The following is a 16,335-nucleotide window of genomic DNA, read 5'->3' as shown; positions in this document are numbered from 1 at the left end:
GTGAGATTAAATAATGTCACTAATAAGGTTTATAAACTAAAAAAGAGCAACTGATTTAATGATTTTTAAGAGGTTGTTGGGTTGTCTCATGATTTGAGACCGTGGGGTGGCAATATGGCATTACTGTATATATGCTTTTATGTGGTTCTTGTTACTGTCGTCGTAAAAATTGCCCACAGAAAAAAGGTCACACTCAAAGGGGTTCGAGTACAAAAATTTTTTTTAGAGGGAACATAGGCCCTACACATGTCACTAATAAAGGAATAGGTTGTATTGATGGGGTTAGATGAAGGGTGGGAGTTGGCTCATGTGGAGCACGGACCTGTAGGGCCGAATAGTCTGTTTCTGTGCTGTACTTCTAATACTTTTTAGCACTGTTCCATTAACAGCTCGTGTCACTTCCTTTCAGAGCCCTCAGGATTCTCTCACTTCCCCCCACTTGCTTCTGGCATACCTAGTTCAGGAATGAGAACAGCCACCTTTAAGTTCAGGCTGCCTTTGAATGATGCGACACTCTTTGACTTCTTGCACTGACATCCCCACCCCCACCCACCCCAAGTTTTCCAGGGGTCCATGGTGTTTCTGCCTTATTGCTTCCATTATTCAAATGAACTAACCTGAAAATTTTCTACAGGTCAGCTTCCTTAGTAACAGGTGCGCTTTATTCCTGCCCCATCACAGCAAGTGAGTTAAATAACATTGCCCATAGTCAGTATAGCAGAATATATAATTATAGCACACATGTATATCACCATTAAACTTAATGTAAATTAACTTCACAGTTCACTTAGTTTCCTTTTGTTGCTCTTTCAACTGCGTAGAATCGGTGGTAAACCATAGTCTTCAGGGTTGATTTGATATGGTATTGGCATCATAAGGTTTGAGACTGGGCTGATATTTAATTACACCATTTGTATTGTTAATTTAAAAAAAAATCAATCATGATGGCCACTGGGTAAAAACAAAATCACTGTTCAAATCCATTCTGTTACTGCTAGTTCTTTAAGTCAGATAATGTCACAGACACATGAAAAGAACAATTTATACCCCTTTGGTTGCATTCTTCATTCAAGCACATCATGATCTAGGATGGACAGCTAGTCCTAGCCATCAAGAAATTGCGGGTGTTATTTGGCCAAAGGGCAAAAACAGGCACTAAATGGGTGCTGTGCTAATAAGACAGGGCTGTTTGTAAGTCTGGATTTAGCATGCAACTTTGGTCCCAATTGCTGATTATCGTATTTTGAACTTGCCTGGAGGCGCCAAAACAGATACCTATAGTTTCAGCACTCAAATGCTGATTAGACACAATTCCTGTAAGCCGGGGGGGGGGGGGGGGTAGGATACGGAACAGTGGTGGTGGAGGATGGGACCTTGCTCTCTTGTTCCTCTTTCTTGCAGCAACTGGTGCTGCTCTGCCTGGCCTCCTATCCTCCTAGCAAGATGCCCAGGAATCAAAATAGCCTAGGCCTCAAATTAGTAACGCCCCCCACAAAGTCCGCTCTTCCGCAATCACCTTTTTAAAAGGGGGGCAGGGATAGGATAAGTATGTACAGTTATGGTTGCCTACATTAAGTTTATACTCTTGGCTAGTTGTGCGATTAAGGGGAAGGTATCGAGTACCTGGGATGGGCAGGGGTGGAGAAGAAAGAAAAAACAGAAAAAAATATTCTGGCCTAGAAATTCACTAGCCTTAGCGCCGCTTTTGAGGCGCTAGAGGGACTAGCGCCAGAGTTATGGCCAGCTGAAAAATTCCCTGGGGCCCTAAAGCGGCGTTGCACCGGTAGCGCTGCGCCGGCACCGATGACGTCATCGGTGTGCGCAGCATCCCGGTTGCTATGCCGACGGGCCCCAGCGCCGAAATTCAGTTGCGGCCGCCTCGCCCGTGGCAGCCGCAACTAAGACTCTGGCAACAGAGTCCAACATGTGTTTGCACCGGCGCATTAAAGGCCCCGCGGTGGCCGGCCGCCTGCCCGCAGCTCCCTCCCCGGACTTCTCTCTCTCTTCTCCCCCCCCCCCCCCCGGAGCAGATGCAAGCCCGGCACTTGTCCGAGGTGCCGGGCTCATTTTTAAACAGATTTGCGCGGGCCGCGGCCGGGTGCAGGCAGCTCCTCCTTAACGGAAGGAGGAGGCCTGCACTTCCCCAGCCTGCCGCACCGCATCGGGTGCCGCAGCGCCGGAATTGCGGCGCTAAACGGCAGTTAGCGCCCCTTTTCCAGGCACTAACACCCTTCAGTAGCGCCAGCAGCCGTTTGGGCGCGGCGCTACTGAATTTTTGGCGCGCGCAGGGGGACTTAGCGCCGGCACTAACTTCCGGCGCTAAAGCCCTGGCTAAGCCAAAACCCAATTTCTAGGCCTCTATCTTTGGTAGCCAGGTCAAGAGGGAACATAGACAAAAGTTGGAAATGAGTTCTCTTTAGTTAACAAGAGGTAGATAGATGTACTTTTAGACAATGGGAAAGCAAAAGAGGAACATTAAGGCTCCGAATAATATTTGCTTCTAAATATTATAAAATTAGATAAATTTTTGAAATTGTGAACACTTTGAATGTTACTTAAGAAACTCAGCACACAGCTATTAATACTTTTCAGATTAGTATCAGGGTCTGCCATTAAACATGTCTGGTTGGACAATAGTCCTCAACAGGTCTTCTTTACATGAATGTTATTTTGGATCCAATGCTGGTGTTAAAAGTTGATGTACTTCAGCCCATCAAAAATGAAATGAAACCCGGGGCTCAAAGTAACCAATACTGTATCACAAAACATTTGTGCTGTAATATATTTTTTCGAATTTCAAATCTTCCAAAATCTACAGCAGCAAATAATGAAAATTCTGAACTTTTCAACTAAATAGAAAACAGAATCTGAAACATCTGCAAAGTGAAAACATCCATGTTCCATACACCACTTTTTCCATAAAAGTTTTCAGAATTAATAAAACCACATATATGCTTTCTGCAACCAGAGATTCTAACTATTTCCACTCTATGCTTGAGGTTGGACTTTTTCTGGTTGGTTACCTCCGGTATCTTTTTATGTGAGATTCCAAATGCCTCCAGGTAGACAACAGCTTCAAAGAATCACTTGGGGATTATGTCAGAATCTGGGGGATGTCCAGCTGTTACAATGAACGTATTCAAGAGGGGTAACAGGGCAGCTCCAGTGAGTGTGGTTTTGGCATCCGGAGATATTTCATATACACACATAGATGTGTGTATATATACACACATACATATATATATTATATATAAATTAAAAAAACTTACACCGATGGGCGAGTAAACTTGGATTCAGTCGCAGTGTGCAGGAGATATACATACTTGTGTTGATTTTTCCAATTTCAATATGGTATAATGAAAAAAACTGTACTACATAATGTGCATTTAAAATACTAAAGGTACCAAAAGGGATGAGTTTAAACACTCTTTTAAACTTTTAGTCATAAACTTAACTATTTGGTGAGTATGTAAAGCATCCACAACTTGAAGAGTTTAATATTATCCTATAACAGTTTATTTAAATGTTTCTCTAAATGCCGGTAACATACACCTCATGCTAACATTTGTTTAGTTTACCCTTCCCATAGAAAGTGAATGAAAGAAGATCCTGATCTACCCATGCCTGGAATCTTAAACTTAACAAATCTCCATAGAATGTTATAAACTTTTCAATATTGCTGGGTATGGTTCCAAATGTGCCTGTAGTATCTCATCCAAGTGGCTATCCTGTGAGTGAGGCCAGATTATGGACATCAACTGACTATTTGACTGTTAAGTGTATCACAACTGAGCCCAATCCTGACTGTACCAAATGTCTGCAGACATGCACTTTCCAGCAGGGATTACAAGATCGTAAGCAGGTGCAGGGCCCTGGCTGATGTTCCTCCTCCCTGCCTCATGGAGGTATTAAAGCCTACTGTCACTCTCCCATTGAGAGCAGATAACTCAGTAAAAGTTCAAATTGAACCAGTAACCTTCTGGTTTGCATGGCATTACACCAGTTGCTGCATTTACATATTAGGGCTCGGTCATTGGGGCAGCTGTGACTGGAAAACATACAACTCGAGACAGGCATTTCAACATTGGCAAGCAATTATAAAGTCAGTCAGGGAACCTATGGTAAACAGAGAAATGGGGTTGGGGTAGAAATGCTAATTTTTTGGCCAGTCTGCTGCCTTCTTCAGTTATTTAGATACAAGTGCATTAATTGTGCCAGCACACACCTCAACGCTCATTTCTAAATCAGAATCCATAAACTCTTTTTAATCAGTTTTGGGATATGCACATTAATACCAAGTGTGAAAAGTTATTTTGAACCATTACAGAAAACGCACCAATCTTTTACTTGTCGAACTAAAAGTTGCAGTAGCTCAATAGTTTACTATTTTGATTAGGTCTTTGTCAACTTAATGCAGTCATCCTGCGACAGCGGTAACCACACACTGCTTTGTACAAATGCTGAACATCACCTATATTGCCACAAACAGCAGGACAAACCAAGACTAAGTAAGAACTATTGCAGGGTTTATGTCATTTTTCAACTGTTGATCATTAAATAATGTTTCATGATCAGTGTTTTTAATTACAGTGTGTAGTTCCCGACAAACTGACATTCTAAATTTATCTTTCCAAAGTAAACGGCAGCAGTTACAGTGGTTACAGACCAGTGGCTGTACAACTTTGGTAGAGATCAACATTCTTTGAATTTGTAATATGAAAGGGGCCAATTGGAGTCATAACAATAACTGACAGAACTTAAAAAAAAACATTTCAATCACAAACAGCTCATCCTCAAGTCCTAATATTGTCTAAAGTCTTTACAAAACATCAGAATTAAGATGCAGCCTTTGCTTTTTGTGAATTCTCTGCATCAAAAAAGCAGCTATACATATTTTAATACAATACTCTCATCGGAATACAGCATGACCATTGACAACTGTGTTTTCAAACAGGCATTTGTAGAATTTGAAACAATGAGGGATTCAGCCCTCAATCAATGTGCTTTAAGGTTATGTGTCTGATCACTGCAAATTTTAACAGGACCTAATGCTGTATAGTATCAAAGTAAAAAAAAAAATCTGCCTTATTACATAACAGACAAAATATGTTGAGACTCTAAATTCAAATAAGGCAAAACTGTTACTTAAAAGGATTTTGGATTTTACTCCCATTCTCCCTTACTTCCTGCAAAATAAAACCTGTTCCCTGTAATTACAAATATTCTGCCAAGTCATTCCTTACTCCCTGAATAAAGACAATTCCACTGTATCTGGCCATTATTCTACTTGGGTCTTAAAAATGCTGGAAGTCTCCAACATGGCTTTCTCTTACATTTTTTTATCAGTTTCAACCCCTGCAAGTGCGATTGGCATTACAAGCATTTTCAAACTTTGACCGTACACAGGGAACATAGATAACTAAAACTTATACCAGTAAAGAGGTATCACTTAATATTTCAGTAACAAATCTGGGTCTTGCATAACCCATCATGTGATAATCGTCGAACTTTTCCATGTGAATTTCCTATCTACTGTCAGATATCAATAGTTTATTGTTTAAGCTACAATAACAAAGCTCAAGAGTTCTGACTAGACTTATGCAAATAAAAGACTGTTGCATTTAAAACCTGCAATAGGAATGCTTGTCCCATTCCCCTCCCCCTCCCGTTCACCCCAACCCCTTCCCCTTTTCAATCCAACGAGAAGCAGCTCATTTCCATCGGAGACAAATGTCGGTAGAACTGATGACCATCCAGTTTATGTGGCGTATTTCTTGGTCCACTGTCTTGCTATTCTGTCATGTTCAGCCCTGTTAGTCATATACTGTGTGGCTATGCTCCCAACCAAAGGGTCCGCTGCAATGAAAGAGAAAATGTTGGTTACCAGTTTACTGTAGGCTAGGACATGAATTAGAACACTCCAATTTCTTCTTCCCAGCTCCCAGTTGTCTCCCCACATTCCACCCTCGAAGCAGTGACTTGCAGTCATACAATTCCGCACAAGTGGCAGTGACCAAGTGATCAGACTTCATTTACTGGCCTCGACAGTTGACTGCCAATGGGTTATTCAATTGCGTGGCCCATCACAGTAAAGTTCAATCATGTCCTCATTAAGTGTCCACAGCAGCATACTTCCAACAGATGCCACTGCAGGGGCAGAAATCTCAAGCGATTCTCTCCTTCTTTGCCAAAGGATACTGAAGCTCACTGCAGTGCCCTCACAACTATCCCAGCAGAGATGGCAAATTTATATCAGTTAAATGTGATTGTGTAAACTTAAATAATGGCATTTTATTCCACATTTATTCTCTATAGCAACTGAGCTTTTAATATTTATGTAACAAAAGACTCACTTAATAAAAACTGTCAACACTTTAAAAAGTTATACAGCCGATCAGCAGATTTGTTGTGATAAAATCATGTTTACAACTTACTAACTTGCTAATCAGATAATCACATTTATTAACTCAAACCTTATTTTATTGCAATACATTTTTTGACCATTCTCTTTTCCTTTTGAAATCTCCCTCGAGTATATATCCCCTGCATCAAGAGTCAACGAGATCCGTTTCTCAGATATAAATTACCCAAGATGTATAACCTTTCAATTCTCCTTTTCTACACATACAGAACCACCTGATCTTTGGCAAAGAACGAGAACTCACTATGCAGGAAATCAGTAATGAATCTGCATACAAGCACCCCCTACACAAAACACTGGAGCACACTCCCCCATTCAGCTGCTCTCTGACACTCTATTGTTCAGTACTCAAAAGCTTAAACAGAAAGATATGCTTGCATTTTTCTTGATGAACTTTGGAGGTTATTAACTTGAGGTTAAGGAGAAATTAAAAATTTTCCCTCAAGAAATCAAATAGGTGGGGTAGAGTCTGGTAGAATTGACTGTGTATGTTATGTGGAAGAAGTAACTCTGTTGGAACAAATGGCCTTTCCTCAAAGTGCCCAGCATCTTCCACCCCCGCCATGATTATGAAATAAAAATTGACCACTCATGACCAGGCTATGTTTGGAACTGAACAAATCAGATGAGATTATAGACTATAAATACTCTTACCAGGGTTGCAGTCTGTTAGAAGAGAACAAATTGACAGAAGAACCTTGGAGATGGTCAGTGCTGGGCTCCAGTTATCCTTCAGGATATCCAGACAGATCACTCCTTGACTGTTGATATTGCAATGATAGATCCTTGTTCGGAAAGTCACCTGTCAATTTTAGTTAAAAATTAACATAGGTACTTGAAAAATTAGAAAGCTTGCTCCATTTAACATGCTCTCAATAATATTCTCCAGAAACATACTCAAGTAGAGGACAGTAAGACAGTAGATGTATGTGCCTTAGATTATAAATAACTGAGTTGACAGTAGTTATGCGATGAATTCACAGATGAGAATTTCCTCAGTTGTGTGAACGCCTGTTAGTGGACATCAATATTTCCCATTATACAGTGTTATGATCACAGTAACAGATCAAAAGCAGCTCTATTAAACACGGCTAATGATCATTTATGATTCGATCGTGCGTACAGCTATTCTCTCAGCCTGTGAACAGACATGGTAAATCAAACTACAAAGTATACTGCTATACATAACAACCCATTAACCATGCTTTAAAAATAAAGCAGCATTGTTATACTCTGTAAATCACAATGTCATTACAGTGTTGTGTTTCGGGGATGTCAGTCCCAATTCCCTTTCATGATCACAACCATTAAGCCTCTCTCTCCTTTCCCTCCCTCCCACCCCACTGCATTATCATATGGATGTCGACAATATTGTGCTTTTTTTTTAAACTTCAGGAGTTATTTTACAATTGACAGTTTATAATGCATTGAAGCGGTGTAATGAGGCTTTGGCATCCCCTTGTTATTTGTTCATTCCAGAAGCTGAATATTAACAGTACAAGATGGATATGGAGCAATGTAAATCAACCTTTCAGTTGTGGAGACATTTATGAAAGCCCAGGTTTGGGTTTCCAGCATCTCAACTGAACCTTAGCTTTGTAACTCCCAACATTATGAAATATCCCAGGCAATTTACACAAGTGTGTGTGCCCACACTCCAAATTCCATCAATGCTGCATAAAGATACACTACACCCTTGTTATAACAGCACTTGGGAAACAATCAGTCCGAGGCGGCATTATAATGAAGATCTCATTAACTGAGACTGACATTATGATGCACTGTTCCCTCAAGAGCAGTGCTTAAATTTAGTGCCTTGTTCCAAATTACAAGTTAAATTCGATGCTAGCACCTTTCAATTATTCGGATCCTACTGTACTTTTTTTTTTAAATTGCTGTACCTGTAATCTTCTGAGCATGTTCAAACCACCAGAGTAACTTTAAAAAATAAAAATAAACTCGAGAGCAGTGATAAACTTTAAACCATTGCAAGCTTCACAACACAACCAGGTTTCACATTGTTGGAATCACCCTATTTGGTTTTTGTGATAAAAGAGGGAAAAAAACACCAATGAAACTTCAGAACACAAGTATTAACACATCAACAGCAACACTTCATGGTTTTGTTTTTATTATTTCCATAATGGACTATATCATGCATCTAGGCATTTATACTCCTAAATTGCTAATTTTAGCAAGGAAATAGACATGACACTAAAGTAGTGTCCCCCATATGTTTGATAAAATTTGCAAAAGAGCAAAATAAAGCTCCCAAATAAAGCTTTCATTTAAAATATAAATGTTGTTGTTTGTTGTCTTTTTCTATAAAGTAAATATAGTTTTATAGCCCAATACTGCATTCTTATCTGCACCACACACAAAACAGCCAGTAACGGCACTGAAACTACAGAACTGCAGCTGAGACCTGCCTGTCTGCAATGTCCACACATCTACAGAACCCAACCCCAGCTGTCAGAATACTGACCAAATCATGATGAACAGCCTCTAGCTGCTCAGCAACAGAGTTGCAAGTCCAAGTGGACTTGCGCTGGGGGTAGGTTACAACTGGTGATTCAAGCCAGGTGCCAGAAACTCTAAAAACCGTTTCATTTACCAGCACCTCTGTGCATTTAGCTCCAGATTATTTTCAACTTCAGAGACAAAATCAGCTTCAGAGACAAAATCAAATGTGAGATTTAATTCCTCACACAACATAAATTCAATTTACATCCAAAAACCATTTCAGCCTTTATTGATGTTTTTCCAAAGTGCAATGTAAATGTCAATCACTTAATTGTTATTACTCTCATACAGGCTTCAGTGCAATCCTTCATGGCAATTCTGAACTAGTTAGAAACTATATTCACGTCAGTCAAATACAGCAAAAAGCAACCAAATGCAATCAAAACACAACACTGTATCCAATCAATATAGTTTAATGTGTTGACATTTACCGTGATTAGAAGTGGCAGCACAAGATCAACTACCAAAGTAGAGCCTGGAATATTTTTCAATTACATTATATCCTCTCATTACCCAAATATAGCCCCATTAAATGGAATGGAATACAATTGTAACATCTGGGGGAGGGCGCAAAGGAGCAGAATTTAACTTTCCAAAGTTAAATTTAATTTAATTTCGCCCTTGAACAGGAACTGTGCACACAAGTCCAACTTTTGATAAAAAGTGAAAGTTGACCGAACCTGTAAATAAGCTCACTCAATGGCCTAGTGAGTAAAGGCACCATCTGGTATAGCACTGTGTTATACAGATCAAGAATGCTGCAAACTCAATCAACAATCTATGCTGTGTCAGCTGATCTTAGCCTGTACAGTGGTACAAATGTTAAAATTGGCCTTGTGCCTTTTGTTTAGGGGGGGGGGGGGGGGGGGGAGAAAGAGAGGAGTGAGCAGGTTAAAAAACTTAGCCAAAGTTTCCATTTCTGCTTAAAATCCAGCAATACTTGAAGAGTATGGACTAGAAATTCATCTACTTACCGTCACTCCGTAACGCCATGAAATGGCGAAAAAATGGCGGCCACTGCTCTTTCACCAGCTGGTGGCGGGTCCCACAGCGGCCATCATTTTCCTCCCTCCCTTTGCACTGCCGGTAACTGGCAGCGCCCTGGGAAAAAAATGGCGGCATGGTGACATCAATCGGCGTGCAACACCGACTTAACGTCACCACTTCGAGTTTCGATCCTGGTGCTGAATTCAGTGCTGGGTCCTATGCATGCCAGGTTTACCTAGCGTGCAAGGAGGCAGACAGTGGCGATGTCAGCACCTCTTATTAGGGACACACACATCGTTCAGGTAAGTTTGGATTTAAGCTTTTGGACTGGTTTTTTTTTGGATTTTACTGAAGTAGTGGCTTGCTGCAATAGATGTTATGTTTTTTTTTTTAAAGTGTGTAGGGAGTGCTGGTGGATGCTTGCAAGGCCTCAGATGGTAAAGGAAGACCTCTGGGAAGACAGAAAATACTGCAAATACTCAGCAGGTCAGGCAGCATCCATGGAGAGAGAAACAAGAGTTCATGTCTCAGGTCAAGATGCTGCCTGACCAGCTGAATATTTCCAGCATTTTATGCTGTCATTTCAGAGTTACAACATCCGCTCGCAGAGGGAAGGAGGAGAAGCTGGAGAGGAGAAAGCAGAAGGAAGGATGCCCCTTTCTGGCCGGGATATCTGGGATGGAATCATTTGCCTGCGGTACAAATGACCACAGCCCCAATTCCCCTTTCTACATTTGACCCACACCTTATCTTCCCTCTGTTACTGACCATCAGTGTCCTCTTGGCCATAATGCTGAAATAAAAGCCACCACAAATCAAACCTTCCAATCCAACTTTATACATCCATCCAATATGACATTGCCCTTATGCATTCTCTTAGTGACTGTCTTGTGTGCGCCTTTGCCTATCCTAGTGATGTCACACAGTGCTACTTCAGTGGCTGCAGCATAGCTGGTGGAAGGCTGCTGACTTTCAGTGGGGGACACTGCAAATGGCCTTACTGGTCGATCTTGAGGAGCTGGTGGCTGAGAGCGTCAAATCAAGTGACTTTTCTTCACTCTCCTCTCCCTCTTCTTGGTCAACCACTGACTGGGTAGGCTGCATTTATTGGGTGTGTAAAATGAGGACGGCACAAGGGTGCAGTTGTGATGAGGGGAGGGCGGGAAAGCAAGAGGTGCATGCGAGAAGGAGAATAATGTATGAGGATACCAGCATCTTGTATCCTTTCAGTCCCGCCGCTGGCCAAGGGCTCAGTCATGCCCCTGTTAAGAATGGCCAGCATCATCTCCTCCAAGGGGGTGAGGTGAAGCGATGAATGGGAGAGGTGCCTAGGGATTGATACAGATTGTTGGTAGGTGAGTGAAGTGGGGGGGGGGGGGGGGGGGAAAGAGAGTTAATGCATTGAGCAGTGTGTGAGGCTAGTGATGCAGTTGGTAGGAGACTGCTTTTTTGAAGATGCATTCACTGACCTTGACCAGTGGTCTGAGGTCATGAAACTTCTTTGGGCACTGGAACCAGGTGGTGGAGGGCGACACTGCTGGCAGTGATGGCCTCGGTGATGTGGTCCCACATTGTTCTTTCTGAAGGGCCCCTTGCAGTGTTGATCTCCTGCACAAAGCTGGAGTGCTGCGTGCGAGACTCCGGGTGCCCCTTCCCTGGCTTGATAAGCCATTTGTTAGTGCTGAAGCACTTGTACTATTTTTTTTTTTTTTTTTTTTTTTTTGAGGTGTGGAAGACAGTTCAGCTTTAAGAGCTGAAGACTGCATGTGGGAATTATTTTTAATGTTTACTTTTTTTTTTGAAGGCAGTAAGGGCTGAAAATTACATTTTATCCACTTGATTTTAATTTTAATTAGTCCTGAATGCATTGCCCCTTTAATTCATAGCTCCTTTAACTGCCCACAGTGCCTTGCGAACTCCACAGCCTCGCTCCCACAGGCTGTAAGCAGCAGCAACGCCGACTGTGGACAGGAACTTCAGGTCAGAGGCCTCCATTAGCGCCACCAGGAGGGCATTGCACGGTAAGTTAGTGCTGCACTGTGCTCCACATCGCCAACCCCCAGAGCCAATTCTTCTGCGGCGGCCATTAACTTGAGTTGCCAGTGACACTGGCAATTCTGCTGGCGCACACAATTTTTCCCCGTGTGTGTAAAAGTTGGGTGTGAAAAATGCCCTCCCAAAATCAAATAGCTTTTAGGCACCCACTGCTTAGACTCACACATAATAAATAGGAGCAGTAGTAGGCCATTTGGCCCTTCCAGCCTGCTCCGCCATTCAATAAGATCATGGCTGATCATCTACCTCAACTCCACCTTCCTGCACTGCCCCTATATCCCTAGAGTCCATTAGTATCCAAAAATCTATCGATCTCTGTCTTGAATATACTCAACGACTGAGCAGCCACAGCTCTCTGGGGTAGAGAATTCCAAAGATTCACAATTGAGTGAAGAAATTTCTCCTCATCTCAATCCTAAATGGTTGACCCCATATTCTGAGACTGTGACCCCTAGTTGTAGACTCCCCACAGGGAAACATTCTCCCTGCATCACCTTGTCAAACCCTTTTAAGAATTTTATAGGTTTCAATGAGATCACCCCTCATTCTTCTAAACTCTAGTGAATCTGAGCAATACCACTTGGTCATGGTACCATAGTGTGCCTGGTATTCACTGAATCATACCTCTGAATGAGTCAGTGCCTTCATGACAGGAGGGGAAGCAACTAACAAAAAAAGTGAACACTGAAAACATTGCTCTACGACAGTTACTTTTTCCGGTTGTTGTAATTATAGGACTTTTTCCGCTTGTTGTAATTATAGGAGTTTAGTCAAAGTGTTACAGCCTTACATGTATATTGTATTTACACATTAAATGGTACAGCTAGACCTGGTTCTGAAATTAGGCTAAATCAAATGTTACCTGGATGAGTCTTAAAAAGTTTAAACTCTTGTCCCAAATTAATGATACTTTATTTGGGTGCTGGCCACTTTATTTGGGTGCTGGCCACTCCTTTCATATGATGCAATTTGCATGTTACAATGAAACAAATGCATGTTACAATGAAACAAAAATTAAACAGCCCTGACAAAAAACAATTTCCATTCTTTCTGCAAATAAAGGTTAACTTTAATCTACATTAAAAAAATATAGATTAAAAAATATATAAAGAGCGGATTGGTATCAGGACCTATAATATTTATTATAGGTGGAGAGTGGGTGGGAGTATTAGACACAGCCTTCACATGCCAAGGGCAAACACTACATCCATTTCTGATACTACAAAGTATTCTGAAGCAAAGCACTGAGGAACACAAAAGTGCCAGTGCCTCACCAACAGCACACTAAAGTTGAACATTTTCACAAACATTTCATTATTGAGACTCCTTGGAGGGGAGCAGAATCCTTTATAAGGGAAACTGGTATAAACAGCAACATTGCTGGTCCCTAGTATACTCTAGTCCAACTGTATCACCCATTGCAAGCAGTGGCTTACACTGTGCCAAGCTGGCACTAGCAAAATCTCATCACTTATGAATCACATCTCAAACACTCATCAATTAGAAGTGTCTCAAGATTCTTAGCACAGCTTTCAGAACAAACATAGACTAATTTTAAACTATTACGGCAACAAGTTATAAATGAACCAACAGTATTGTCAAATTATAAACAGAAGCCAAACATACACTATAAAAAAGTCCCCTTACCTTGGGTGGTTTAAAAGGATATTCTGCTGAAAATACGATGTCAAGGAAGAACACGCCACCTTCATACACTGACCCAGGGGGCCCCAGGATCGTTGACCTCCATTCATAAACATTATCGCCTTTTGGTCCAGCACTGAAAAATGTTTTTAAAAAGCAAATTGCAATAAATTAAAAAAGATTATTAAAATTGAAGGTTATTAAAGCTTATTTAAGTTACAAAAACACTCAGGTAGTCAGAACATGCATTAAAAATAATGAGATAATCAGTTATTTTCATTTTGCATAAACAGGAATCACTCAATTCCTTAAGATTTATACTTCACAAGCATTCAATAAAAATGAGCATCCTAGGGTAAAGAAACTTGTTTAGTATTGAAGCTTTTTAAGTTTTAGAACAGCACCGTGCCGGCCACAGCAAGTCAGAACCGCTGTGTGTTGCTGAACAGGGTAGTAAGATATAAATAAGCCAGTACTTCTGATTCGTTCTATGCCCAGCTCTCATTCAGCCCACTACAGGAAGGAACCAAGCAAAGGCCAAGGACTTTCCAAGAGGAGGAGAGGAGGAGGTAGTGAGAGTCCTCCAGGCCACAATTCACAGCAGCATTGCCGAAGTACTCAAAGTTATTGGCACAGAGAAACCCAAAGAGGGAAAAAAACAGAGACATCAAATGCAACCAATGTGCTAAACAATTCAGTACAGCACTTACCCCGGGGGGAGGGGTGCTCAACATGTGTTCACATGTATTAATTGTTTCTTGTGAACTCTAGATAGCTACAGAGCTAGAAACCCAATGGAGACAGGACACACTGATTTTCTGGAAAACAAATCACTCCATCTGGATTTGGGTTTTTCTCACTTCTTCATAAGAATTTAAAGCAACACAAACTGAACAGCATTTGTAACTTTATACTCTGGTACACTGCATATTCTGATCTATGTGAAAGAACTATTCTGTACTGCTCTTTAAAAATGTGGGAAAATATATGTTAAAAAAAAAGGCCAACCATGCTGCTCATTCTAAAATTCTGACATATGCAAATCGCCTCATCATGATTCCCATGCAATTTATTCAATCCATAGAGGGAGGTGAGTGACCCCTTCCAAAGATAAATATCTGAAATTTCTCTCCCCAAGGCAATCTAGTAAAACTCTAGAATATTAGTTTACATTGGATTACTCTAGAATATTATAACCTACATTATCCAACCTTGACCAGACCAACTCCACAAATTACATTTTTATGTTTCCAGAAACCAAAGTCAATGCCGCTCACAAAGTAGTTGGTCATCTAAGTTTATACTAGTCCCAGTAATCTTCAATGAAGTTCTTAACCAGATATTTATGCAGCTTTTTCTTTAAAAGTTGTTAATGAGACATATCTACCACTCTGGAGCGAATCATTCTATTCACTGATTTTGTATCATGTCTTCCAGTTCTGTAATCATATAAATGAAGCAACCTGCTTTATCTACATTATCCACGCTGTTGAGCATTTCAACCCCTGGATTACAATTTAGCATGACATCCATCATCAGACCGCAGAGGCTGAATTATCGAAAGAAAAAACTCTTGAGCTGTGGATCCCATCTCCAAAATGGATGGTGGAACCATGAAAGTGAAGAAAAATTGGTACATAAATATTTAAGGAGAAAAGCACGTATAAAATTGTTAAAATAGAATAGCGAGAATGAGCAAAAAGAAAAGCATGGGAGCATGAGTTGTAATTTTTATTTAGTGATTTTTTTTTATTTTTTATTTTTAAAAACAGGCTATTCCAATAATAAAGCTACTCCTGACATCAGAGTAGCTTTATTGTTGGAATGATACAGTTTTAGCACCATGGTAAGTGAGCTGGAAACTGACTGACTAGCCTGAGAATTACATTCTTTCTTCATCTTTTCTCCAATGAAAAGAAGTTTAATTCTTTTACCGTCTCTTCACAATTTAATCCAAGAACCAACCTCGTCACTCTTCTCTGAATGCTTTCTCACACATCCTTGTCCTTTTCAAGACTATGGACGGGAAATGCCATTCAGCCCATCTTAACTCATCCTTCCAGAAAGATCCTTAAGTCCCCCATTGCAGCATCTAATTGTTTAAGTGATTCCAGGTCTCTACATATGTGCTTTATTCATAGACTACACAATAGAGTCAACGGGCAGCTCTGTAAAATGTAGAGATAATCTGACCTCTAGCTTACAGAGATGCTAAGCCAATGGCCTGGATTTTGCAGTGGGTAATGACGTCAATACCCTTCTGAATCTGACCACAACTTCAGGATTTAGCGCACGCGCCATCTAAACGCGGAAATCCTGAAGTTGCGATCAGTCATTCACTGCTCAGACTCTGGCTGTGCTGTGGACCTACCACCAACCCCACCCCATAGCCGGCAATCAGTGTAATCTGTGAAATCAGTGAAATCAGTGGAACTGACGAAAACTTCGGCTTTTCGGCGCTAGTATCCAGTTAAATACCCCATTAAATATTGAGCCTTGTTGAATTAGGTGTAACTAGGATTTTAACAGTGTATTGACTGTTAAACAACCGTTCTGGTCCAGAAAAACTAATTTTTATATTTGTGGAGTGTCAAATTTCTCCATTATGATAAAAATTACAATTTTTAAAACAATTTTTTTTTTTTTTTTAAAGTTTGTTCATAATACTTCAGCTTCTACCTTACCCCCATGTGAAAGTCCCAATT

At 40.8% G+C, this 16,335-nt stretch overlaps 1 protein-coding gene across 2 annotated transcripts in view; it reads right to left on the bottom strand.

Annotated features, from left to right (window-relative positions):
* Window positions 1-3,493: 3,493 nt before the first annotated feature.
* LOC147117500 (ubiquitin-conjugating enzyme E2 E1-like) overlaps window positions 3,494-16,335 on the bottom strand; it is a 121,853-nt gene continuing 109,011 nt past the window's right edge. For both annotated transcript variants that reach the window (XM_085988521.1, XM_085988522.1), the window contains 3 exons: window positions 13,634-13,766; window positions 7,076-7,223; window positions 3,494-5,856 (listed from right to left, as the gene is read on the bottom strand). In XM_085988521.1, the coding sequence (XP_085844647.1) occupies window positions 5,759-5,856; window positions 7,076-7,223; window positions 13,634-13,766 (379 nt within the window). In that variant the 3' untranslated portion in view covers window positions 3,494-5,758. The remainder of the gene's footprint in view (window positions 5,857-7,075; window positions 7,224-13,633; window positions 13,767-16,335) is intronic.

Source organism: Somniosus microcephalus, chromosome 5 (genome assembly GCF_052327205.1).
Source record: "Somniosus microcephalus isolate GS21.2 chromosome 5, FLI_Smic_1.0, whole genome shotgun sequence".
Taxonomy (NCBI): Eukaryota; Metazoa; Chordata; class Chondrichthyes; order Squaliformes; family Somniosidae; genus Somniosus; species Somniosus microcephalus.
The sequence above is the reverse complement of the archived record's forward strand: the minus strand, read 5'-3'. Positions and strand labels throughout refer to the sequence as shown.